Raw genomic sequence first — 25756 nt, forward strand, 5'->3', positions numbered from 1 at the left:
TTGCAACTGTACCCACCAGGACAGTGGGAAATGTTCCATCACACTCCTGACTTGGCTTTGGGGAGTCAGAAGGTGAGTTACTCATCGCAGTATTCCTAGCCTCTGACCTGCTCTTGTAGCCACTTTGTCTATGTGGTGAGTTCAGTTGAGTTTCTGGTCAATGATACCTCCAGGATGTTGATAGTGGTGGATTCAGTGATGGTGGCACCATTAAGTGTTAAGGGGCAGTGTATAATTGTCTCTTATTTGAGATGGTTATTTTCTGGTAGTTGCATGGTGTGAATGTTACTTGCCACTTTGTCAGCCCAAGGCTGGATATTGTCTAAATCTTGTTGCATTTGAACATGGACTGCATCAATATCTGTGAAATTAGAAATGGTGTTGAGTATTGTGCAATCATAAGTGAACAGCCCCAGTTTTGACCTTATGATGGAGGGAAGGTCATTGGTGAAGCAGCTGCAAATGGTTGGGCCTAGGAGACTCTCCTGGAGGAGTTCTTCCAGAGATGTCCTAGAGCTAAGTTGACTGACCTCCTTCACTACAATCAAATTCATATTTGCCAGGTCTGACTCCAAACAGTGGAGCATTTATCCCTGATACCCATTGGTTCCAGTTTTGCTAGAGTTCCTTGATGCCACATTCAGTTGAATGCAGTCTGAATGTCAAGGCCTGTCATACTCTCCTCACCTCTGGAAATCAATTATTTTGTCCATGTTTGAACAAAAGCTGTACCATGAGGTCAAGAGCTGAGTGGTCCTGGTGGAACCCAAACTGAGTGTCAGTGAGCAGGTTATTGCTGAGCAAGTGTTGCCTGATATCGCTGTTGAGACACCTTCCACCATTTTACTGATGATAGAGATTAGACCGACGGGGTGGTAATTGGCCAGGTTGGTTTTTGTCCTGCTTTTTATGTACAATTTTCCACATTGCCAGTGTTGTAACTGTACTGGAACAGCTTGGCTAGGGGAGCAGCAAGTTCTGGAGCACAAGTCTATTGCTGGAATGTTAACCGGGCCCATAGCCTTTGCAGTATCCAGTGTCTCCAACCATTTGATATAATGTGGAGTGAATCAAAATGGTTGAAGACCGGCACATGTAAAGCTGGGGACCACGGGAGGAGCTCAAGATGGATCATCAACTTGGCACTTCTGGCTGAAGATTGGTGTGAACACTTCAGCCTTTTGCACTGACTTGCTCTGCTCATCTGTCATTGAAGATATAGATATTTGTGTGAGCCACCATTGGTGATGGACATTGAAATCCCCCACCCAGTGTATACTTTGCCATCCCCAGTGCTTCCTCCCTTTCATTATCTGCTTTCAGATGCAAGAACTATAACCTGCCCAACCCAGGCAGCCGCAAGAGGTAGAGACAGAGACCATCAATTGAGTGACTGTGGCAGGACTGCAGAGCCTAGATTTGATATTGGTTGTGGAATTACTTAGTTCTGTATATCACTTGCTGCTTTTGTTGTTGGACACAGAAATAGCTGTGCTTGGTAGCTTCACCAGGTTGACAGCAGATTGGTAAGGATGAGGCCCAATATGTTTTTCCCTCTTGGTTCCTTCACCCATCTGCCGTAGACCCAGCCTAGCAGCCATATCCTTTCAGACTCAACCATCTCAATAGATAGTGCGGCTGCTGAGCCACTGTTGGTGGTGGACATTGAAATTGCCCAACCCAGTGTACGCTTTGCCATCCCCAGTGCTTCCCCCAAGTGTTGTTCCATTTGATTCTCTGCTTTCCTATGCAAGAATTGTTACCTGCCCAGTCCAGGCAGCCTCAAGAGATAGAGATGGAGACCATCAGCACAGCATTTTTTAAATAACCTTTTCACCTTATCTGACACTCTTCATTTACAGCTCAGATATTGGCACTGTGCGCACCTTGTAAGTTCATGTTGAGTTGTGATAAGTCAGTGTTGTTATCCAGCCACGAGTGGATGGCAATCAAGCATAGTGCCAAATAAAAATACTGTGTTGCTGTAAAATTGAAATAAAAACATAAGTGCTGATTATACTGAGCATGTGGGGCAGCATCTCTGGATGGAGACCAAAGTTAATCTGTAATCTTTCATCTGTAGAGGATGTTTTATTTGCCAGTCCTCTGGAGGCTGAGGGCCCAGGGAAGTTGATGGGGCAACATACAGGAAAGTGTTGATCAACATGGAGATTGAGACACTGGATGTTCTGATTATACTATCAAACAGCTGTCAGTCATAAACAAGGTGCATGAGGGAGAGTGGCACCACCTTTACAAAGGGCATTGTGGAGAGCTTTAGAGATCGGCAACCTATACTTGATCTCCCTATCATGGCACAGTATGCAGGGGAACCATCATTGTTGTTTTTATTTAAGCAACATTCCTCTTACAGCATTTTTATGGACATGTTGCCTACTCCTCCACCATCCCCCTATGGGAATATGGTAGCATTCTGATAAACACACAAAAACACCTTTCAACATTAGCTTTTTCAGACACTTTCCTAGTAAGAAGATAAATTGCTATGAATTTTACCTCTGGTCCGTCAGAAGCCTGACCCAAACATGTATTTATGTAGTGTATTTTGTGACCACTAGATGTCTCACTCCACTTTCCACCAATAAAATACTTTTTGAAGTGAATTGATAATGTAGGAAATATGTCAGCCAATGGGCACAAAGCCAACTCCCACAATGACCACACAGTCAGTTATAGTGACAGTAATTAAGGGATAAACATGTTGATCAGGTCATTGGGATACCTTCCTGCTGTTCTTTGAAACAGTGCTATGGGCTCTTTTACAACAATCCAAGCATTTTAGAGTCCTAACTGAAAGGCAGCATTGCCCAGCACTGCACTAGACTGTCAAACTTGACCTTTTGTCCCTGGAGTGGGACTTGAACCTGGAATCATATGGTTTAGAAGGAATGTTACCAACTGAGCACAGCTCCAATAACAGAACTGGAGAATCTATCCTGTTGCTTCATACTACTTTAATCAAGGGTGGATAATACAGAGATTTCCACACCTTGTTTGTTCGATTTTTATTTCTTCTAATGACACATTAGTTGGTTGGGACATAAGACATCAGGATAATACTATTTCCATGTACTTGTGTGCTCACAGGGGTACTGAAAGGTAGGTGGGTAGCAGGCTGCAGTGTTACCTCTATGGGGATCTGTAGCAAACCTGCCACTAAAAGCAAATGGATATCTCACAAATGAACAAATTCTGCAGAGATTATGGAGCAATAATATAGCTTGGTAAAGTAATGGAGCGTTGAAGCAATATGAACCTCTGTATTCACAAACACTTAAACTGTAGAAGGAATAAACCATTTTCTGATGTCCAAACTGCAGCTATCGCTGACATACCTGATGCAACCAAAGCTATGTTAGAACGACTATAATTGGCAGCAGTATTTATGCAGTGACACCAGCTGAAAGTACACATTTGTCAAAATTAAGTCAAGACAGGATTAACTGGTCTATGTTTCTCACCCTGCCATATAAATATTACCATATTGTCAGAACTGACTGCTAGGTAATGAGTAACTAGTCTTGACACTGTAAGACCTGTGGTGTCCATAGAATTGTATCTGATTTGATAATAGACATCTCCAGAGGAATGGGGACAAAATGTTTATAAATTGCAGTCACAATGGACCAAATTTTGCTTCCTAAGAGGGCGTAAGTTTGTATGCAGCTGGGAATTTAAAATCTGCAGAAATTCAAGTAGGAAAATAGTTCCAATCTATTAATATCTATGATTAATTTGATGGAGGTGGGGGAGGGTGAGAGTGGTGAGAAGAGAAATGTATTACATACTAATACCTGGAAAAGTGCTGGTGTAGTGGTATTGTCTCTGGATGAGTAAGCCAGAATCCCAGGTATAATGCTCTGGGTGCATGGGTTTGAATTTCACCATGATAAATCAATGATTCTGAAATAAAAACCTAGCCTAATGGTAAGCATGAATCATTGTTGTAAAAACCCAACTGGTGTCATAATGTCCTTTTTAGGGAAGGAAATCTGTCATCATTACTTTGTTTGACTGACCTGTTGCTCTCTGAAGTGGCCCAGCAAGCCACTTAGTTCAAAAGCAGATAGGGATAAGTTATTAATGTTGGCCCAGCCAGTGACACCCACATCCCATGAATATTTATATATTTTTAAAATTCACATAACTAGAGCAAAATATCAACACAGTTTCCACGCATATTAGTAATAGTTACACTGGAGAATCCAAATTTTAGGTGCTGTAGTTGTATGCGTGTACTAATAATTTACACCAGTCATCTTCCACTCTATTCATGTGAATCTGTTTAAATCTATTCTTTTTATCCTAAATGTTTATCTAGAATCCCCTTAAGTGCATCTATACTAATTATGTCACCTCAGCTACTCTGTGGCAGTCAGTTCCACCTTCTAATCACCCTCTTAAATTTAGTGCACATCATAAATTTTCTGAGCTTCCTGAAACCCAATGTGGATGAGAATGCACCTGCCAATGAAGGGTGATTTAAAGATAAGGGGTAATATTCAGTGCATACGATATTAAACCTACAGCTTTGTTACTATTGGATCAATAAATTGAAGACCTCAACAGATATCAATAGATATCTGGCGAAGAGGAATCAAAGATCATCAGAATGATGTTATTGGGAAAGATCCAAGAAAGGAGGCAATCAGACTGAGGTAGTGACAGTGGTTGGGAGAGGATAGATAACAATGGTGGAAAAGTGTCTTGATTAGTTTCTATGGGAGGGAGTAGCGGTGAGGATCAGGGCAGTTGTGGTCACAATTGATGGCTGAATTGGGAGAAGCTCTTGTGTTCCTCTCAGCTCCATATTCAAATGAACACTTCATAAATAATAGGATCCCTATAGTGTGGAAGCAGGCCCTACAGCCCAACAAGTCTACACTGATCTTCCAAAGAGCTCCCACCCAGACCCATCCTATACCTGTAACCTCACATTTGCCCAAATAATCTGCACATCCTTGGACACCAAGGGCAATTATTTTGCGTAGCAAATACACATAACCTGCACATCTTTGGACTGTGAGAGAAAACTGGAGGACCCAGAGGAAACCCATGTAGACACTGAGAAAAACAGTCATTCAAAGCCGGAATTGGATCCAGGTCATTGGTGCTGAGGCAGCAATGCTAACCACCATGCCACGGGGCTGCCTCCTTACTGTGTTTGTTACAGCCTGCAGCAGTCCTTTTTAAGCTCTGCCTGGCAAGCCACAGGTAGGGTATGGTTATCCTGAATGCAGCTAAAGTAACCCAATATTTCAGAGGAGGCTTCAAATAGTCATTAAGTTATTAACATATTTAACTAAAAGAAAACGGTACTTGCATGTATCTTTGAAGGACCTTTGAAGACCTTAGGATGCCTTTAGATGCTTAGAGCCAGTGAAATACATTGACAGGGATCACACTTCAAACGTGAGGGTTAAGGTATCTGCTTTAAGCATCTCAGCACCTGATTTTTCCTCTCCATTTGTCCACCCCAAAATGACAGACACTCATGGCTCAATAAGCATGTGATTTCTGTCTACTATGTCAGAAGCTTAGGAGCCCATTTCTGCCTGAAAAGTAAGCATTGCATCTTAGACAACCTTAATCTTGTTCTGGTTAAGCCATTTTTGATTTGAACTTGATTTATTATTGTCACATGTACCTAGGTACAGTGAAAAGTTTTGTTTTGCATACAGTACAGCCAAATCATAGCATACAAAGTGCATTAGAGTAATAGAACAGACCAAAAGAATATGATGTGATGGCTGCAGAGAAGGTGTACAAAAAGAAATCAATGTTGTATTTAAAATTTGAGCGGTCCATTCAGAAATCTAATAAAAGCAGGGAAGAATCCGTTCTTGAATCTGCATGTTGAAGCTTTTGTATCTTTTGCTCAATGAAAGGGATTGAAAGAGGAGGTAACCAGGATGAGAGGGGTCTTTGATTATGTTGACTGACTTCCTGAGACAGCGAGAAGTATAGATGGAGTTAGTACATGGAAGGTTGGCTTGAGTGATGGACAACTGTGTTCACATCTCTTTGGTTTATTTATGCTCCTAGACAGAGCAGTTGCCATACCAAGTCAGGATGTGTCCAGATAGAATGCTTTTTAACGTGCATCTATAAAAATTGGTAAGAGTCTTTATAGACATGCCATATTTCCTTAGCCTCCTGAGGAAGTAGAGGCGACGTTGTGCTTTTTTAACCATAGTGTCAATATGGATGAACGAGGACAAATTGATGATCAGTACTCCTGGGAACTTGAGCCTCTTGACCATCTCCACCTCAACACCATTGATGTAGATAGGGGTGTGCCTGAAGTCAGTGACCAGTTCTAGAGCGATTGTTATTTTTACATCATGTCACTAAGTGTCTGCAGTCAGTTCTGCTATTACATGTGTTTCTTCAATGCGAATTTGTTATAATGTGATTGAACAACTTACACCATTATTTGTAGAACACAATATTTCCTTAATTGGCTATAACATGATTCCAATCCCATTAAATGGTGCTGCTATTATGCAATTTTCTTATAACAAGGGATTGTATGGGGATGGAACTATTGTGTTATATCAGACAGACTGTACGTCTTTCCTGTATTCTGTTTTGTCATTGTTTGAGATCCGCCCTATAACAGTGGTATTGTCAGTGAAATTGTAGATGGAGTTAAGATGGAATTTGGCCACACAGTCATGCGCGAATAGGGAGTATAGAAAAGGGCTGAGTAGGTCTTGGAGTTTGAAGATTAATTTAGTTGGAGTTATGGTTTCATCTTATTTTCATTTCATTCCACTTTTCACCAATGACTCCAGGCATTAGCCTGATCAAATTTTCAATTTGGTGCTCAGCAAGGAAATTGTAATCATACTTCATGTTACTTGAATTCACAAAGCAAGGCCCTTTACTAATAAATATGCTGTGGAACAGTCAGCATGATCTAGACATGTCTAGACATGTTTGATTGCTAGAAACCTAATCAAAGATTTAACTATGGAAACATAAACAAATACCTGCTTTTTGCATAGCAATCTAATTAATAAGAGAAACCTTGTAACTAATGGGAATATTGAATTAACATTACCTTGGCACTCCTCTGGACAATGCCACTTTATGGTAGGATAGCATTAGTTCTGCTCCCATTTATATACATGAAGTACTCCAACAAACAATTTGATCATAGGCTTATTCATTAGTGTTGGTGTGTTCATGGTCAAATGTTTGTTTAATTTTGAAGAAGGAGTTATGAGAGATTAATAGACTTATTCTTCTGGTGACTATTAATATGATAAGTGTTCGCAGGAGGAAATGAAGCAAGTTTGTTATCAGTGCTTATGAAATAAAATCCCGCAGTAGGATTTCACAGCTTTAATCTCTGAACAGAACTTCACTAACTTAAGTTGTTTCATTTCTGTCCTGTGACCTGAATAAATAGAGTAATAGATTAGCATTTATTTTGTGCAGTAGTTTCATGTCTTACAAATTAGATTGAATGCCTAACTTGTTCCTTGATTAGAGGTCATTCCGTAAAAGTGCTGTTATGTGATGAGGAAGATGCAAATGAAGTTGCAGGCCAAATTAGTTTCATCTGTCTTAAATGCACTTGCATTTTGCTGTCTTACTTTTTGATTCCAGTAGAATCAGTGTTACAACAGAATTTGTCCGCCACATTGAGGTTTGCCAGTTATTGGTTATTTCCTAGATCTTTCACCATTTGGAGTATGTTGTGTTGAATTATTGCACTGTTCTCCATGTTATTCACTTGATGAAAGGCTCATGTCAAACCTAACAGTAATAAATATTGAATATTAGTAGTCACTTGACACATTCCATTTGGCTATTGTTGGATTAGTGATCATGCTGCATTATTTGTTGTTAAAATGTTGATGTTTTTCTGAATGAATGTTACTTTGATAAGAGTAGCTGTGAGTTGCAACTTTAGCAACTCTGGTTTGGGTAGGAACAGTGGAAAGATTTTAAGTGAGCTCTACATTCCTCACTACCCTGCAAATAATTTTTTTTTTGCCTGAAGTTAACACAATTAAATTAGCCATTATTGTTATGGTCATAAATAGAAATGTACTACAGTAAAATGAATGCTGACGTATAGAAATCCAAAGCAGGATGTTAATCTTGAAGGCTCTATGAGTGTTGTGTTATCACATCTCCCTTTTTAAAATCAAAGTTAAATCACAGAAGTGATTTTAATTAATAGATGTTTAATAGAACGCACATAAAAATCTTGTATTAAATAAACTGAATTCCAGAACATGCAAATATTTAATTTGTTTGATGGCATCAATGAGAAAAAAAAATTAAATTTTAAGACCTGACAATCTCAGCTCAAAAATGAGAGGGGAAGAAAGCTTGCTCCATTCCTACCATCATGGTGGCAGTGACAATCTTCCATCAATCATCAAGTCAGAGTTATACAGTATGGAAGCAGATGCTTCAGTCCAACTAGTCCATGCCAATCATGTTCTCAAACTAAACCACTCGCACCTCCTTGCTTTTGACCCTTTTCATTCCTGTACTTATCCAAATGCCTTTCAAACATTGTAACTCTATCTGAAACTACCACTTCCTTTGGCAGTTCATTCCATACAAAAACTACTTTGTATTTTTAAAAAAAAGGTTGCCCCAATGACCTTTTAAAATCTTTCTCCTTTCTCTCTCACCTTAAAAATATGTCCCTGAGTTTTGAAGTCCCTCACTTTAGTGAAAAGATCTTTGGTGTCTATACCCCTCATGATTTTATAAACCACAACCTCCTGTACTCCAGTGCAAAATGTTCCAGGCTAATTTTATAACTCAAACACCCTCCATTCATACTAGCATCCTGGTGAATCTAATCTGAACTCTCTCCAGTTTAATAATATCCTTCCTATAGCAGGGTGGCCAGAACTGGTCATGGTACTTCAGAACAGGCCTCATCAACATCCTGTACAACCTCAACGTGATATCCCAGCTCCTAAACTCAGAAGGTCTGAACAATGAAAGTAAGGATGCTAAATATCTTTTTAACATTTTGTCTACCTATGACACAAATTCCAAAGAATTATATGCCTGAACCCTTACATCTCTCTGATCTATAACGTTACCCAGGGCCTTACCATTAATTGTATAAATCCTGCCCTTTGTTTGTTTTACTAAAATTCAGTTCCTTGCATTTATCCAAATTAAATTCCAATCTGTCACTCCTCAGCCCATTACTCTAATCTCTTTATAATCTTAGATAAGCTTCTTCACTGACCACTATATCACCAATTTTGGTGTCATCCACAAACTTACTAAACATGCCTCCTATATTCTCATTCAAATCATTTATATAAATGACATACGAAAGTGGACTCAATACTGATCCTTGTGGATTACCACTGGTCACCGGCCTTCAGGCCAAAAAACAACTCTGCACCACTGCCCTCTGTCTGCTGAAACCAATATTGTATCCAATTGGTAACCTCACTCTGAATCCCATGTGATCGAACTTTACTAATTAGTAGGGCCAAGCGGATTAAGAATAATAATTTCACCTAATTGAAATTCAACCTCGGCCAGGGAGAGATCATAGAAGTAGGTATAGGAGTAGGCCATTCAGCCCTTCCCATCTGCTCTGCCATTCATTATGATCATGGTAGTTTGATCATTGTTACCTACCAGTGGAAATCTTTTCAGTCATAGGATTTAATGTGATAATTCTGAGGAACTATTCAATATATTTTAAAAAACTGACAGGTTTAATTATGAAGATCATCGGTTGCATAATTGCATTCCTCATTTTTCGTGGTGTTATCACTTTGGTGTGTTCCGTCTCCATGTTACAAGCCTTTCATTCAGTTTTGAAATAGTGTCAGCACCTGAATTGTAAATAAGTCAACTTGCACCAAAGATGCTGATTGACTGTTTCACTTTTTTTTTATATGCCAGGCTTCTAATATTCAGTATTTTCTTTTTAATTCCACTATCATCTGTTGTTTACCTGAGGTACGTAGATTAAGACCTTTTCTCTTTTTGCTATTTATCGAGAGGCAGCTTAATCTAATGGAGACAATGGAATTTTCATAAATATTTCAACTACAGTAGTGAGTTTAAATTTCAGCCTTGGCTTTCACCACCTGTCTCACATTTATAACTTGTAAAGGACCTTCAGTGCTCTTGGACAGAAAACAGAGTGGAAATTTGGCTCCGATTTACTTTACGCAACAAACATCATGACTACTTTACAGCACTGAATTGTAACGCATATATACTTTTAAGAATGACAGTAATTGAGCCAAACCTATTTCAAAATGTCTTGTCCATTATCAGCTTCATGACAAGCATAATGTGACTGACAATACGACTATCACCATTGAAAATGGAATTTTGGGGGTGGGTGAGAGGTATGGTAATGAAAACTGGATGGTGCACTGGATTAGTAGATTACCTTTTATGCTCAAGTTCTTGGGGTCAAATTCAATGTAAATTGATGGAATGGAAATCTTCTTGGTACTGTGGCTAAATTTGTTTATTATGAGGCGGTATAGTCTCTGTCTTGGCAGAGTTAGAACTCTCTCTTCCATGGACAGAGGATTGTGGGCCCATAATTCTTGAATGTATAATCTCACTGGCAGGCTAATACTACACTGAGGAAGTTCTACGGTGACCTGGTTATTGTTGTTCAGATGTATTGTTAATATTAGAAATTAGGTGATCCCCCAGATGGAAGTAAAACATCTTGCACCATCATTTAGAGCAGAATAGAGGCATTCTCCTGCTGTCTTGACCAATATTTATCTCTCAGCACAATCCTGTTGGCAAGAAGGTGATGTCATTATATTATTGTGCAGGCCACAGCAGCTTTTCAGCTCCAGCCTATCAAATATCATGTGGTCCTGAGGCCAGATAGCCATGAGGAATTTAGGTTGGTGAGAGTGATTATGGTACAGTGGCTCAGCTCCATAAAATTAAATTTACTTGCACAATGTTGATGCCTCCCCCATTGTGTACCTGTAAAATTAGGTGGAAAAAGCTCATTCCCCTACTCTTTCCAGTAATTTATTGCCATTGCAAATGTAGCCCAAATATGTTAACACATCATAATAACAATTGGTAGCTCAGTGATTGTATTCTTGGACCATGAATGGAAGAGCCTTGGGAAAAGTTGATGTACAGAGAGATCTGGGAGTGCAGGTCCTTTGCACCCTGAAGGTTGCTGCACAAGTGGATAGAGTGGTCAAGAAGGCATATAGTATGCTTGCCTTCATTGGACGGGGTATTGAGTATAAGAGCTGGCAAGTTATGTTAACATTGTATAAGACATTGGTTCAGCTGCATTTAGAATACTGTGTACAGTTCTGTGTACAGTACAGTTTGTGGACACTTTGGAGAGGGTGCAGAGAAGGTTTACAAGAATGTTGTCTGGTATGGAAGGTGCTAGCTATGAAGAAAGGTTGAGTAGATTAGGTTTTTTTTCATTGGAAAAAAGGAGATTGAGGGGGGAAACTGATTAAAGTTTATAAACTGATGAAGGGTATAGATCGGGTGGATAGAGACATGCTTTTTCCCAGGGTGAAGGATTCAATAACGAGAGGTCACACTTTCAAGGTGAGAGGTGGAAAGTTTAAGGGGGATACACGTGGCAAGTACTTCACACAGAAGGTGGTGGGCGTTTGGAACGCGTTGCCACCAGAGGTGGTAGAGGCAGGCACGGTAGATTAATTTAAGATGCATCTGGATAAATGCATGAGTAGGTGGGGAGCAGAGGGATACAGATACAGATGGTTAGGAATTGACCGACAGTAGACAGTACATTTGGATCAGCTCAGGCTTGGAGGACCGAAGGGCCTGTTCCTGGGCTGGAAATTTTCTTTGTTCATTGTTCAAAAATTTACAAATAAACTGGAAATGAGTTCAATTCCCACCAAGACAGCTGAAGAACTTGGATTCTGGTAAATACATCAGGAATAAAAAAGCTAGTATCAGTAAATGGTAATTATGGCATTTCTGGGTAGAAGCATCTGCCACCATTCCACTTATCCTTGACTACTGGTCTAGTTGGTTTACCATGGTACAGATACAACCACTAGTAAGTCTTAACAAAAGTCCCTTGTGTTAACAGGTACAATTTATCACTTGATAGCAATTATGTATAAGTTACATTAGCTAGCTAAATATTATCCTGATAGTCTTTGGAACAGATGTCACATCTGTCAGTTTCAAGATCCAGAACTATCTCCACATTTCCCCACCTATAACTGTATGACATTATCAGACTGAGTGGAACCTAATGCAGCCTGATGAAACATTAATTCCTTCAGAACCACTATCTTGTAAACAGTTATCATGAAGCTGCCACATTATACTAAAAACAATCTGATTCACTGCATGACCATCATGGAAGGAAATCCTTTGTTCTGTGATCTGGCCTACATGGGACTTCTAAGCCACAACAATATAGCTGAGTGTTGAGTTCTCTCAGAATGGTCCAGCAAGTCACTCAGTTCTATCAATACAGTTATAGGTTTCAGCCACTGCCACACCCAGCCAATTTGATCCTATAAAGTCTGTCTCAATAACTCGTGAGAACTTGTGCCAAAATCAGACAAAACTATACTACACATTAGTGAAGCATAGCTTCAAACATACACAACATCTTACTTTAATCTAAAAGATGATTTATCATTAGAGACTATTCAGATGTCTGCATTCTGGTACTCAAGGTTCCTTGTATCAATACTTGATAGTGTGAAGCGAACACCAGACATTTCTGCATAATAAGCAACAGCAGCATATAGGAGCTTTAAAAATCTCTTGGTCCTTCACAGGGACATTATAAAATGAAGTATGACACAGTCACACAGGAGGTATTGGGTCTGATGAACAAGACAAGTGTCTTTCAGGACAGTAGGCTATAGAAGTGAAAATATGTAGGGAGGGTATTCAAGACCATAAGACATGGAAGCGGAAGTAAGGCCAATCGGCCCATCGAGTCCACTCCGCCATTCAATCATGGCTGATGGGCATTTCAACTCCACTTACCCGCATTCTCCCCATAGCCCTTAATTAATGTGACATCAAGAATTTATCAATTTCTGCCTTGAAGACATTTAGCGCCCCAGCCTCCACTGCACTCTGCGGCAATGAATTCCACAGGCCCACCACTCTCTGGCTGAAGAAATGTCTCCACATTTCTGTTCTGAATTTACCCCCTCTAATTCTAAGGCTGTGTCCACGGGTCCTAGTCTCCTCGCCTAATAGAAACAATTTCCTAGCGTCCACCCTCTCCAAGCCATGTATTATCTTGTAAGTTTCCACTAGATCTCCCCTTAATCTTCTAAACTCCAATGACTACAATCCCAGGATCCTCAGCCGTTCCTCATATGTTAGACCTACCATTCCAGGGATCATCCGTGTGAATCTCCACTGGACACGCTCCAGTGTCCTTCCTGAGGTGTGGGGACCAAAACTGGACACAGTCCTCCAAATGGGGCCTAACCAGAGCTTTATAAAGTCTCAGGAGCACAACAGTGCTTTTATATTCCAACCCTCTTGAGATAATTGACAACATTGCGTTCGCTTTCTTAATCACAGACTCAACCTACATGTTGACCTTTAGAGAATCCTCAACTAGCACTCCCAGATCCCTCTGTACTTTGGCTTTACGAATTTTCTCACCGTTTAGAAAGTAGTCCATGCTTGTATTTTTTTTTCCAAAGTGCAAGACCTCGCATTTGCTCACATTGAATTCCATCAGCCATTTCCTGGACCACTCTTCCAAACTGTCTAGATCCTTCTGCAGCCTCCCCACTTCCTCAGTACTACCTGCCTGTCCACCTAACTTTGTATCATCGGCAAACTTCGCTTGAATGCCCCCAGTCCCTTCATCCAGATCATTAATATATAACGTGAACAGCTGCGGCCCCAACACTGAACCCTGCAGGACACCGCTTGTCACCGGCTGCCATTCCGAAAAAGAACCTTTTATCCCAACTCTCTGCCTTCTGTCAGACCAATCCTCAATCCATACCAGTAGCTCACCTCAAACACCATGGGCCCTCACCTTGCTCAGCAGCCTCCCGTGTGGCACCTAGTTTGGGTCCTAGGCAACAGAAGCACGGCTACAAGTGGTGAAGTGATTAAAATCAAGATATACAAGACTCAAAATTAGAGTAGCAAGGATATGCCCGAGTTATGGAGTTGGGGAGATTATGGAAATAGGGAAGGATGAAGCTGTGGAGAGATTTTCAAACTAAGATGAGTATTTAAAAATCAACATGTTGTCCAGCCAATAACCAATAAAGGTGTCAGCAAGCCCAGGAGTGATGAGGAGGATGGGAATGGAGAGATGTTAATGAAGATATGGGCAAAAGATTTTGGATGGCCTCAAATTTATGGAGGATAGAATATTGGAGAACAGCCAGTAGTGCCTTGTAGTAGTCATCTCTAGAGGCAACAAAGTCATGGATGAGCATTTTAGCAGTAAATGAACAGAGGTGAGCAAAGTCTTGATAATATTAGGTGAACATGGACAATATTAATGATGACATGAACATAAGATTGAACCTTATTATGGGATTAAATATGACACCTAGGTTGGAAATAGAATGACTTAATCACTGTCAGGTTGAGGGATGAAGCCAAAAACCATAGGCCTTTACATTGGGGACTGAAGTAAGAGTGAGTTTTTGCCTTTTACCCTTCCATGTGAAATGTTTTGTAAGCCTGACATCTTTGAGATAGCACTTTCTGCTGTGATAACTTAAAAAGTTATGACGCAAATGACTAAGGGATGTGTGCTATGACAGTTCTGTGCAGAATGGAGGATTTTTGAATACATAGATTGATAATTGGTGCTAAGGACACTTTTTTTATTAGGTTTTTTTGATCTGTCGGTATTCTATGTTAGTCTATTAAGACATGAGAACCAATGGTTGCATAGCATTGCTATTGCTATCGCTATCACAGTGATCATTAAAACAGATAATGTGGAAGTTCAGGAGCAGTATTCAAGTGAAAACAACAAACTGCAAACCTATGATATGTAGCTGAGAAGAATAACTGTAAATTTCAGCAGCCACATTCCTATCAATCAGAATACTTTTCATTATACTACTATGCAATTTTAATTATATTGGGATTATGTTTTTGCTCCTAATATTTTGTTGAGATTGCATTTGATTCCTTTATGATAGAATGTATACCAAATCAATAAATTAGGCCTATAGATTATTTGCAGGACTTTTGTTTTCAGCCTCCGGTGATATACAGTCTTTGGGGAGCTAAGGTATCAGCTGTTCTTCAACAAATAGTGAAGGATGTTCTAACAAAGACTCAGCTGTTCTTTATTGACAGAGAATACAAAGACAGATAGAATCTGTAGTTAATATAAAAGCACAGTAGTTATTTTATTATCACAAGCAACCTCCGTCACACAGTTCATTTGAAACCAGAATAAAGACGCTATCTTTTCATCCAAACCAAAAGGAACCGCATTAGCTTTTGAGAAAATAATGTATTGATAGTGACACTTTGATAGCATCACATTCTTTGAATGAAAGTGGAGTCATAGGCAGATAGGACTGGAATGGGAGAGGGGGCCCAGAAGTATATAGGAATTGGGAGGTCATGGTGCAGCTCATATAGGACATTGGTTAGGCCACTTTTTGGAATATTCTGTGCAATTCTGGTCTCCCTCCTATCAGAAGAATGTTGTGAAACCTGAAAGGGTTCAGAAAAGATTTGCAAGAATGTTGCCAGGGTTGGTGGGTTTGAGGTACAGGTAGAGGCTGAATAAGCTGGGACTGTTTTCCATGTAGCATAGGAGGCCGAGGGATGCTCATATAGAGGTTTATAAATAGACAAGGTATTTTCCCAGGGGTGGGATACTCCAGAAATAGAGCACATAGGTTTAGGATGAGAAGGTAAAAATTTGAAAGGGACCTAAGGGGCAACCTTTTCACACAAAGGGTGGTGCTTGCATGGAATGAGCTGCCAGAGGAAGTGATGGAGACTGGTAAAATTACAACATTGAAAAGGCATCTGGATGGGTATATGACTAGGACTAGTTTAGAGGGATGTGGGCGAAGTGCTGACAACTGGGACTAGATTAGTTTAGGGTATTTGATTGGCATGGATGGGTTGGACCGAAGGGTCTGTTTCCATGCTGTACATCTCTATAACTTTAAGTGTATATCAAATCTGCAATTACAGGTCTTTTGTGTGCTGCTGTTCTTTACATTTGAAGTTTGAGCCTACTGATGAAAGTATTGGAACCGATAACAAAACTGTTTGAGGAGCATTCAGCTAAGTTTACCTTTCTGACTTAGAAGGCAAGAATTTGAACATGTTCAAGTGAAGCTCAGATACTAAAAGTTGCTTGGTCATTTAGGAAGGAATCTCCTTCTGTATTTTTGATATGTTAATATATGATTACAAGGAGCAAAATAATAGTCCATTAAAAATGATTCCAGTATTAAGTATTTTAAAATAAGTTATTATGAATAACAGAGCATGAGTCCAAACATAGGAACAAAATTAGATAGCCTGTCTGCTAATATCTGGAAAAACTTCAGTTCTGGCAATATAATGAAACTGGACATTGGATCAAAATTCTGAAGAAAGTTATCTTTGTGTCAATGTATTTGCATAAAATGTAGTAAAGAAATCATGAGCCTTTTTAAAGTAGATTAACAATTTAACTGAGCTAGTTCACATAGCATTTTATTCTAGCATGTTAACCAATGAGCTGAGAACAGTGATCAGTGGAATTTCAATCCCTTTGAGAATATGAGAATAAACATGTGTAAACTGATTCATTTGGGACTACAAGCCCATCCCTTTTTACTTAGAGGTTGTTTGAATCATTGTCATAGCAATCTAAATAAATTGCAACTGGTGTGGTCTGATGGACATCTGGGGCAACTTTCTTTTAAGATTAAACCGAGATTTCCAATACATTACATTTGAATTGTTAGAAATGAGTTCTAGTGATCAAAAATAGAAAGATGCTATGTGCACAGTTTTCCAATGTGAGTTTATTGTCGCCATTTTCAGCACCAGATGCATATAAAGATATACAGGGGGAACCCTTGTGATGGGAGGGGAAATTTTCAGGTAAGTGAATTGCAAAGCAGTAGGACTTTAAAGTAGATAAGGTGTTGAAACAATAGTCGGAAAGCTTGATTGGTCAGCTCAAAATGCATTTCAGTCAATTAACAGCTTTTAAAAGAGACCAAGAGGAGGGAGTGACAAGAGAGTTACAGAAACTAGAGAGTTACAGAAACTCAAGGTTCAGGTGTCAGTTTGCAAGCAATTGATGTCATTTCCTAGCTTCAGCGTCCCTGTTTGAAATATAATGAGGTAGTTTCCAAGATCCACTACTTCTGAGTTACTTTCAAAACATCATCCCTGTGAGTTGTTATTACAAGGAGATTCCACTCGTTTTTAGGCCGCACCTTGCTGGTACTGTCATGCAATAATCTGTTCCATGCTGCTTGATAGTTTTCAGTGTCCTTGTATCTGGCTGTACTGACTCCACCTCTATGCAAACAATGTTCCACTGTCCTTGACAGTTAAGTACACCAGTGTCTGCATATTGGCTACAATCTCAAAGTTCCTTGTGACCATATCAACATGTTGGTATTCATCAGCCTGGCAAGCTTACTTTAATGAATGTCAGCCGTGCCTTCAGTGCCAAGTGAGTGGATGCAAGAAAGATCTAATATTAGTCTTGTGGGTGTTCAAATATCTTAGTGGGTCTGCCATATCCACTTCATTTGGGAATATACATGTTCACCTTTATTAATTATCATCATCATCATTAATCATTAAAATGCCAGTTAACATAGGCCACTTCATGTTACACTGTGTGACTGTGCCATTGTGCAGTTCTCCTCCTTCTAAAGGCCTCCAATTGTGAGATTCAACTGCATGGGAAACCCATTGGTATGCGGGAGGCATAAGAAAGACATGATGTAAGTGTTAGAAATGGATGTGGAGCAGGTCTTGGTAACTAGAACTCATCATTGAACAATGTATGTTATAGAAAGAGCCAGGAGACCTTGGAGTGAGTACTTAGACATAATATCACTTAACCTGATGTCATCAGCACTGATAGCTACAACATTTTAATTAAAATTACTTGTATTCACATAGTGCCTTCCACAAATTCAAGACATGACAAACCTCTGTAGTCAATTACATACTTTTCGTTGTATGGTTACTCTTATAAATAGGAGGTGCCACAACCAATTTCACTCAGGAAGAGTCCACAAACAGCAATATATTAATGACGAGGTAGCATGTTTATTAAAGCTGGTTGAGAGATAAGTGTTGGCCAGGGTACCAGGAAGAACTTCCCTGCACTTCTTTGAATAATATAACAATATCTTTTACAAGAAAAAGGGCATTAGTACTAACCAATATAAATTTCTTATCGGTAAGACACATATAGAGCATAAATGCTAACAGAAAATAGTATTTTTCTAGAAGAGTGAAAATGACTTAGAAATGGCTGGAGTGCACGTATCTTAAAGCTATTGGATCTTACCTAGTCTTTTCCTCATACTTAGCAGAATCTACCAAAACTGGACATCTATTTAATGTAGTCGTAATTAGGAAAAGATCCTGCATTCTCAAATGTGAGTTTGTTGCAAATAATGTGGAAATTGATTTTTTTTTGTTATATACTTTGCAGACAATATATAAATTACTGTTTAATTCTCCTGCAGGCTGGCATTGATGGAGAGAGTATTGGTAATTGCCCCTTTTCTCAGCGTCTCTTTATGATTTTGTGGCTGAAAGGTGTTGTGTTCAATGTCACAACAGTTGACCTAAAGAGGTAAGGGATTAAAGTTTACTTAAAATAAATTCTAATGCAGATCACATGCCACTTAACAAATCAGATGCATTTGAAAAGGACTATAAACATTTATAAAGAGAGTATTCAAGGATTTTGCTTTTGTAAAGACACCATTTTTAAATCTTGGGTTGTCCTTTGATATCTCATTCTGTCTTCTATTTGGCATCCACTTTTGCTGTCTGTTACCCCATCCTTCAGCTTCATTATCACTTAGCCCTGTCACTAACAAGGTCAATCAGCTGCCTGAGTCCTGTTCTTTGGAATTTTTGTCTACTATTTCTCTTTCCTCTTTTAAAATTGTCCTGGAAATCTCTTTTCAGTTAAGCATTTGTGCACCTGTCTTAAACTCTCATAGATTGTTGTTACTCCAAACACTTTTCCGCTGGTGTTGTTAGCTGTCACTTTTTTAGTATTGCTCTCAAATACTTTTTTCCCCTTTGGTTAAGATGCAGACATCATGGTTGAGTTTTTTTTTTCATTTGTGGGAAAAGGGTGCTGAGGCCACTTTAAAGCTGACTCAATAAAATGATGCAAACATTAGAGAAAAGGCACTGAATTCCATTGGTTAAACACAAATATTATTCGGTGATTCCATTTGTATGTTTCTATGTCCTCTGCCCACACCACTCTCCTAACTGCCGTCCAAGGCGCCAAGGAATCCTTCCACATCCATCAGAAATTTAATTGCACTTCTACCAATGTCATCTACTGCATCCATTGCACCCGGTGTGGTCTCCTCTACATAGGGGAAACAGGACACCTTCTTGCGGATCATTTCAGAGAACATCTCTGGGACACCCACACCCACCAACCCCATCACCCCGTGTCTGAACTCTTCAACTCCCCCTCCCACTCCATCAATTACATGCCGGTCCTGGGCCTCCTCCACTACTAAACCATGAACACCCGATGCTTGGAGGAGGAAAGCCACATATTCTGCCTTGGGACTCTGCAACCACATAGGAAAAATTGGATTTCAACAGTTTCCTCATCTCTCTTCCCCCAACATTATCCCAGTACCAAGTTCCAACTTGGCACCGCCCTCCGGACCTGTCCATCACTCCCCCTCTGACCTATCACCTACTCCCTCACCTTCATCCACCTGTCACTTTCTCAGCTACCTTCCCCCAAACCTCACCCCCTCCCATTTACTTCTTGGCCCCAACCCACAAGTCTCATTCCTGATGAAGGGTTTATGCCCGAAACATCAATTCTCCTGCACCTCGGAAGCTGCCTGACCAGCTGTGCTTTTCCAGCACGACACCCTCGACACTGTCAGTGAGTCCATCTCAAGTCATTTGACTGAACTCACAGTTCTATGCTGGGTAGCTGTTTGAGGTTCTGCATAATAATGAGGCTTTCAAGCTCAATGAGAAGTGGACTCTTACTGCTAACACCATACCTTCTGTCAGATGTATTAATGATAATTGTGTACAATTCAGCAACAAGATGATTTAATCTATCCAGAGCTGCACAGAAGAATTAAAAAATAAGGAGGCTACTGTATAGATTCTCCTCATCTCAGACCTAAAGTGGCATTCCCATTCATTATGCCCATTAATTTAGGGGAAACACCCAAACAGGGGAAACACCCGACTTGCATCTACCATATCTCTTTTAATATTTTGTAGGTTTCAATTAAATGACGTCTCCTCCTTTGAAACTCTAGAGAACACAGATCCAATGTTTATAGGATAGTCCTGCCATTTTGGGAACAAGTCTGATAAGTTTTTATTGCATTCCCTCCTTCCCCTGAGGTAAGGAGACCAAACTTCCGATGTGGTCTACCAAGCTTCTTTTGCAATTGAAGTAAGACTTTATTATTCCTGTACTCAAATCCTCTTACAATAAAGGATAACATTCCATAAGCCTTCTTAATAACTTGCTGCACCTACATATTAACCTTCAATTACTCATGAACAAGGACCATTTGTACACATACATTTTCTAACTTCTCACCATTTAAGAATTACTCTACATGTCTGTTTATCCAAAGAAATTAGATAACACCACACTTATCCACATTAAATTCCACCAGTCATGTTCTCATTCATTCAAAAGACATTCCCACTTTCCTTTATATCACCCACAAAACTGAAAATATGCAAATTTAGTCCTCAATTCCAAATCATTAAAATGTATTGTGAACAGCTGGGTCCTAAGTACTGAACCTTGCAGTACCCACTAGTCACAGTTTGCCAGTACAAGAATAACCCATTTATTCCTACTGTTCTCTGTCTATTAGCCAATCATTAATCCATAATAGTACAATACCTTCCATCTCTTCTGACAATCGTAAATATGCCATGGTCATCAACTATTCTTTATCAGTTTTGATATTAATATTGATTTTTTTGGAAGATCATCATCAATGATTTGGCTATATCTATAGCAACTTCCTTCACACTCTGGGATCTAGACTTTCAGAACCTTGACTGTACCTAAAGTGAATCCATATTTGTTGTAACCAATGTTGCTGCTATTTCTAGCAACTGTTGGGCCTTTCTTTAATGTATTCAGGTTTGATGTTATTCAAAGCTAGGTGAAAAGGTAAGCTGTGAGAAGGCTGCGAAGAGAGAGACAAAATAAATGAATGATCACTAAGGTGGCAATGAGAAAATAATGTGGGGAAGTGTGAAGTTATTTAACTTGTTAAAAAAAATGTAAATGTTGATATTCAGAGAGGCTTTGGTGTACTCAGACAGAAGTAGCTTCCCTTGACTGGGGAACATGGACTATGGGAGCAATCCTCCGTATAAAGGGGTTGATCATTTTGGACTGAGATTAGGAAAGGTTTTTCCAGTCAGAGAGTTGTCGATGCTCCATCACTGTGTTTAAGACTGAGATAGGTAGATTTTTTATAGGAATCAAAGAATACAGGAATCGGGCAGGAAAGTGAATCTGAGGCAGATGATCAACAATTTCAATTTAAGACTATCATTTGTTCCATTTCATTTTCCAATAACTGCCTGAAATTGTGGTTTTTTAAAAATTGGTTAACTATTTCAAATTTCTACAACCAAAATAATATTCTTCAGCCTGAGCCCAGTTCACTTCAGAAAACTAAACAATTCAGAGCAATGTATCTGATTTATTTGCTATCTTTGTATCCAGTAGTTGCAATTATGGATAAATTTTGTTCCTTATTTATAGAAAACCAGCTGATCTACATAACTTAGCTCCTGGTACTCACCCTCCATTTCTGACATTTAATGGAGAGGTCAAGACAGATGTCAACAAAATTGAAGAATTCTTGGAAGAGGTACTATGCCCACCAATGTAAGTACATAACACGTCATCTTTCATTTCACACAGTTAACCCTGGCTCTAGAATCCCTCTGCATTTCAGGACTCTACACTCTCTCAGCATTGAGATAACACACTTCTATTTTATTGAGTTTGAGAAGATTTGTAGCTCAGGTTGAGGTTCTGGATGTAGGTTTGCTCGCTGAGCTGGAAGGTTCATTTTCAGACGTTTCGTCACCCTACTAGGTAGCATTTTTAGTGGGCCTCCAGGTGAAGCGCTGTACGTGATTGCTGCTTTCTATTTATATGTTTGGGTTTATTTGGGTTGGTGATGTTATTTCCTCCAGTGATGTCATTTCCTGTTCTTTTTCTCAGGGGGTGGTGGATGGGGTCTAACTCAATGTGTTTGTTGATAGAATTCCAGTTGGAATGCCATGCTACTAGGAATTCTCTTGCATGTCTCTGTAGACTACTCAGACCCCTTGCATCATGGTAACCTACAAACCCACCAACACATTAAAACAGCAGCTAATGAACTTGAACAATCCTATACAGACATCAAGCAAAACTAATGTAATTTACAAAATACCCTGCAAGAACTGTAACAAACACTACATTGGACAAACAGGCAGAAAACTAGCCGCCAGGATACATGAACATCAACTAGCCACAAAACACCATGACCCTCTCTTACTAGTATCAATAAATACAGATAAGGAAGGACACCGCTTTGACTGGGACAACACATCCATCTTAGGACAAGCCAAACAGACACACAGAGAATTCCTAGAAGCATGACATTCTAACTGGAACTCTATCAACCAACACATTGAGTTAGACCCCATCTACCACCCCATGAGAAAAAGAACAGGAAATGACATCACCAAAGTAAATTATATCGCCGACCCAAATAAACCCAAACATATAAATAGAAAGCAGGAATCATGTACAGTGCTTCGCCTAGAGGCCCACTGAAAATGTTACCTAGTAGGGTGACGAAACATCAGGAAATGAACCTTCCAGCTCAGCGAGCAAACCTACATCCAGAACTTCTATTTTATTCTTTGGGGCAAAATAGAAAATTTTACACTTTTCTGTTATACTTTATTTACCAGATCTTTGCCCAATCACTTAAATTACCGATTTCTCTTTCTATGTTCCTCACGTCCTTTTCACAATTTCCTTTCCTTTTTAATTTTAAATCATGTGTAAATTTATCAAGCATAGCTTTGGTTCCTCCATCCAATGTGTTTATAAAAATTGTAAAAGGTTGAGGCACCAGCACTGACCCATGTGGCACACCAATATTTGCTTCTTGTTAGCCAGTCAATGTGTTGCCGATATGAATGAGCTCCTATTTTCCTCAATAGCCTTTGATGTAGCCCCAAATCAAAAGCACAAAGTAAGTACAGTATATTTATTGTTCTCCTATATCCACAGCATATATTTATCTTCAAAGATCTCCAGTAGAGTGGTTAAACATGTCTCCCCTTGATAAAACTCTGATGCTGCCTGATTTTCTTGGTCAGGCGGTGTCCTGCCGTAACATCATTAGTAATAGTGTCTAACATCTTTCCTCTGTCAGATTTTAAACCATTTGGCCTGTAGATGGTTACTTGGAGTTAGTAGTATGAAAAATGGACAGCAGAACCTTTTGGAAGCTAGGAACAATTAGATTAGATTAGATTAGATTACTTACAGTGTGGAAACAGGCCCTTCGGCCCAACAAGTCCACACCGCCCCGCCGAAGCGTAACCCACCCATACCCCTACATCTACATCTACATCTACATTTACCCCTTACCTAACACTATGGGCAATTTAGCATGGCCAATTCACCTGACCTGCACATCTTTGGACTGTGGGAGGAAACCGGAGCACCCGGAGGAAACCCACGCAGACACGGGGAGAACGTGCAAACTCCACACAGTCAGTCGCCTGAGGCGGGAATTGAACCCGGGTCTCCGGCGCTGCGAGGCAGCAGTGCTAACCACTGTGCCACCGTGCCGCCCGACTGTTTGTGGACTGTTTGCAAAAAGGACTGTAGTTCTGTGGATAGTTTGTCCCCATCCTTTTAGGAATAAAAGAATTACGTGTCCAGGAAGTGTGTGATTCAATATCAACATTAGTAAGATTGAAGTTAGAGTCCATTCAGCAGTCTAATTATATCAGGGAAGAAGTTGGTCTTGAACTAGTTGGTTCATGTGTTCAAGCTCTGTATCTTCTGTCTGATGGAAGAGTTTGTAGTATTCACTAGTATTTGTAATTTTCTTGAGTTCTGCTTTCCCTTACACTTCCTGATGTAAAGATATTACTAGAGTTTTATTTGTAGTTTCTACAGTGAAGACCGGATGGCCCATTCAATTCATCTGCCATCTCTTTTATTTTCCATTGCTGATCACTAGAGAACTAACATTTGCTTTATCCCTTCCTTTTGTTTTAAAAATCTTTCTAGTTATGCATATTTTCTGCTTTTTAAATTTCTTGTCAGTGTTTTGATGTACTCTAATCTTGCCCTTCTTGTTAATCTTCTAGTCATTCTTTGCTGCTTTTTATATTCCATAATCTCTTGGCTTCCAGTTGAAATTTTTTTATTGTAACAAATGACAAATTCCTCTTAACTGAACACTATTTTCTTTTTTGTCACAACTTTTACTTTAACTGTGAAAAGTACACCTATCACACCCATCATACTCTCCACAGAATAAAAGTTCTTTTTTTGCAAATAGTCCACAGTTATGCGTAGATTCCAATGGGTTGTCCTATTCATATTTTGTCAAGTAGTGACTGTCTTCAGATGCTTTCCTAATTTTTTGGAGGCTTTCATAAATCACTAGCTCCAAAGTCTGTTTCAGTTATTCATCTTTTCCTTCGTCCAGCCAGACCAAATTCCCAAGAATTTGTCATGGCTATCTGATGTGAGTTTTTAACTAGAAACCTGTACAATCAGTTGCAGGAGCTTGCAATGTCAGGCAAGCAGTCTTTTCTCTGCGGAAGACTTATGACCAAGTAAGAAGATGTGAACTGGCTTCTCTCTTCACAGCTTTCTTGACCAGTAACAATGAAGGTGTCAGGTAAAATATAGGTAAATTGTTTTTGCTGTAAGAAGTAAGGAGCCAATCTTAAGGTTTTATTGCATTAAAGAAAGAACAAATTTATTTCTGTTCTTGGGATTAGGAAGTGATAATGACACCACATCATGCATTATGTTTTCGAGCAGTCTGTTAGGCACTTGCACACACACACACAATAATGCATGTATGAAGTTAAAGCAGAATAATATCCAATACAAAAAAAGTAAAAAATATACAGTGCACATTTCCTTGGTTGTCCTTGCGACATTAGATTTTAATTTGAAACCATGTTTGGTTAGTTGGTTTCTTGAACTGTCAGTAATAGTGAATATTGCAGTTATCTTTAAGATCTGACTGTTTGGTGTTTCTTCCCAGTTAGTGCTGCTGATCTGGGCACCTTAAAACTTTGTCCTCCTATTCAATTCTGTATTCTTAATAATCTCCTCTTGTTTGTCAAAAAGTCTCCTTGAGATAGCAGCTTGTTTGTATTTTCTGTGTCAGTTGGAGCTATTGTTTACACGTTTGATATTGCAGACAATGTCTCGTCTCAAACATGTGAAATCTCTCAGTACTGTTAATCAAATAAGAGGTGA

The 25756-nt window shown here is 39.4% G+C and overlaps 1 protein-coding gene across 2 annotated transcripts in view; it reads left to right on the top strand.

The window, feature by feature from the left end:
- The window catches only part of LOC140463269 (chloride intracellular channel protein 5-like), a 122028-nt gene that overhangs the window by 75370 nt on the left and 20902 nt on the right, over positions 1-25756 (top strand). For both annotated transcript variants that reach the window (XM_072557029.1, XM_072557033.1), the window contains exons 2-3: positions 18714-18823; positions 21998-22123. In XM_072557029.1, coding sequence (XP_072413130.1) covers positions 18714-18823; positions 21998-22123 — 236 coding nt within the window. The remainder of the gene's footprint in view (positions 1-18713; positions 18824-21997; positions 22124-25756) is intronic.

This window comes from Chiloscyllium punctatum, chromosome 3, assembly GCF_047496795.1.
Source record: "Chiloscyllium punctatum isolate Juve2018m chromosome 3, sChiPun1.3, whole genome shotgun sequence".
Classification (NCBI taxonomy): Eukaryota; Metazoa; Chordata; class Chondrichthyes; order Orectolobiformes; family Hemiscylliidae; genus Chiloscyllium; species Chiloscyllium punctatum.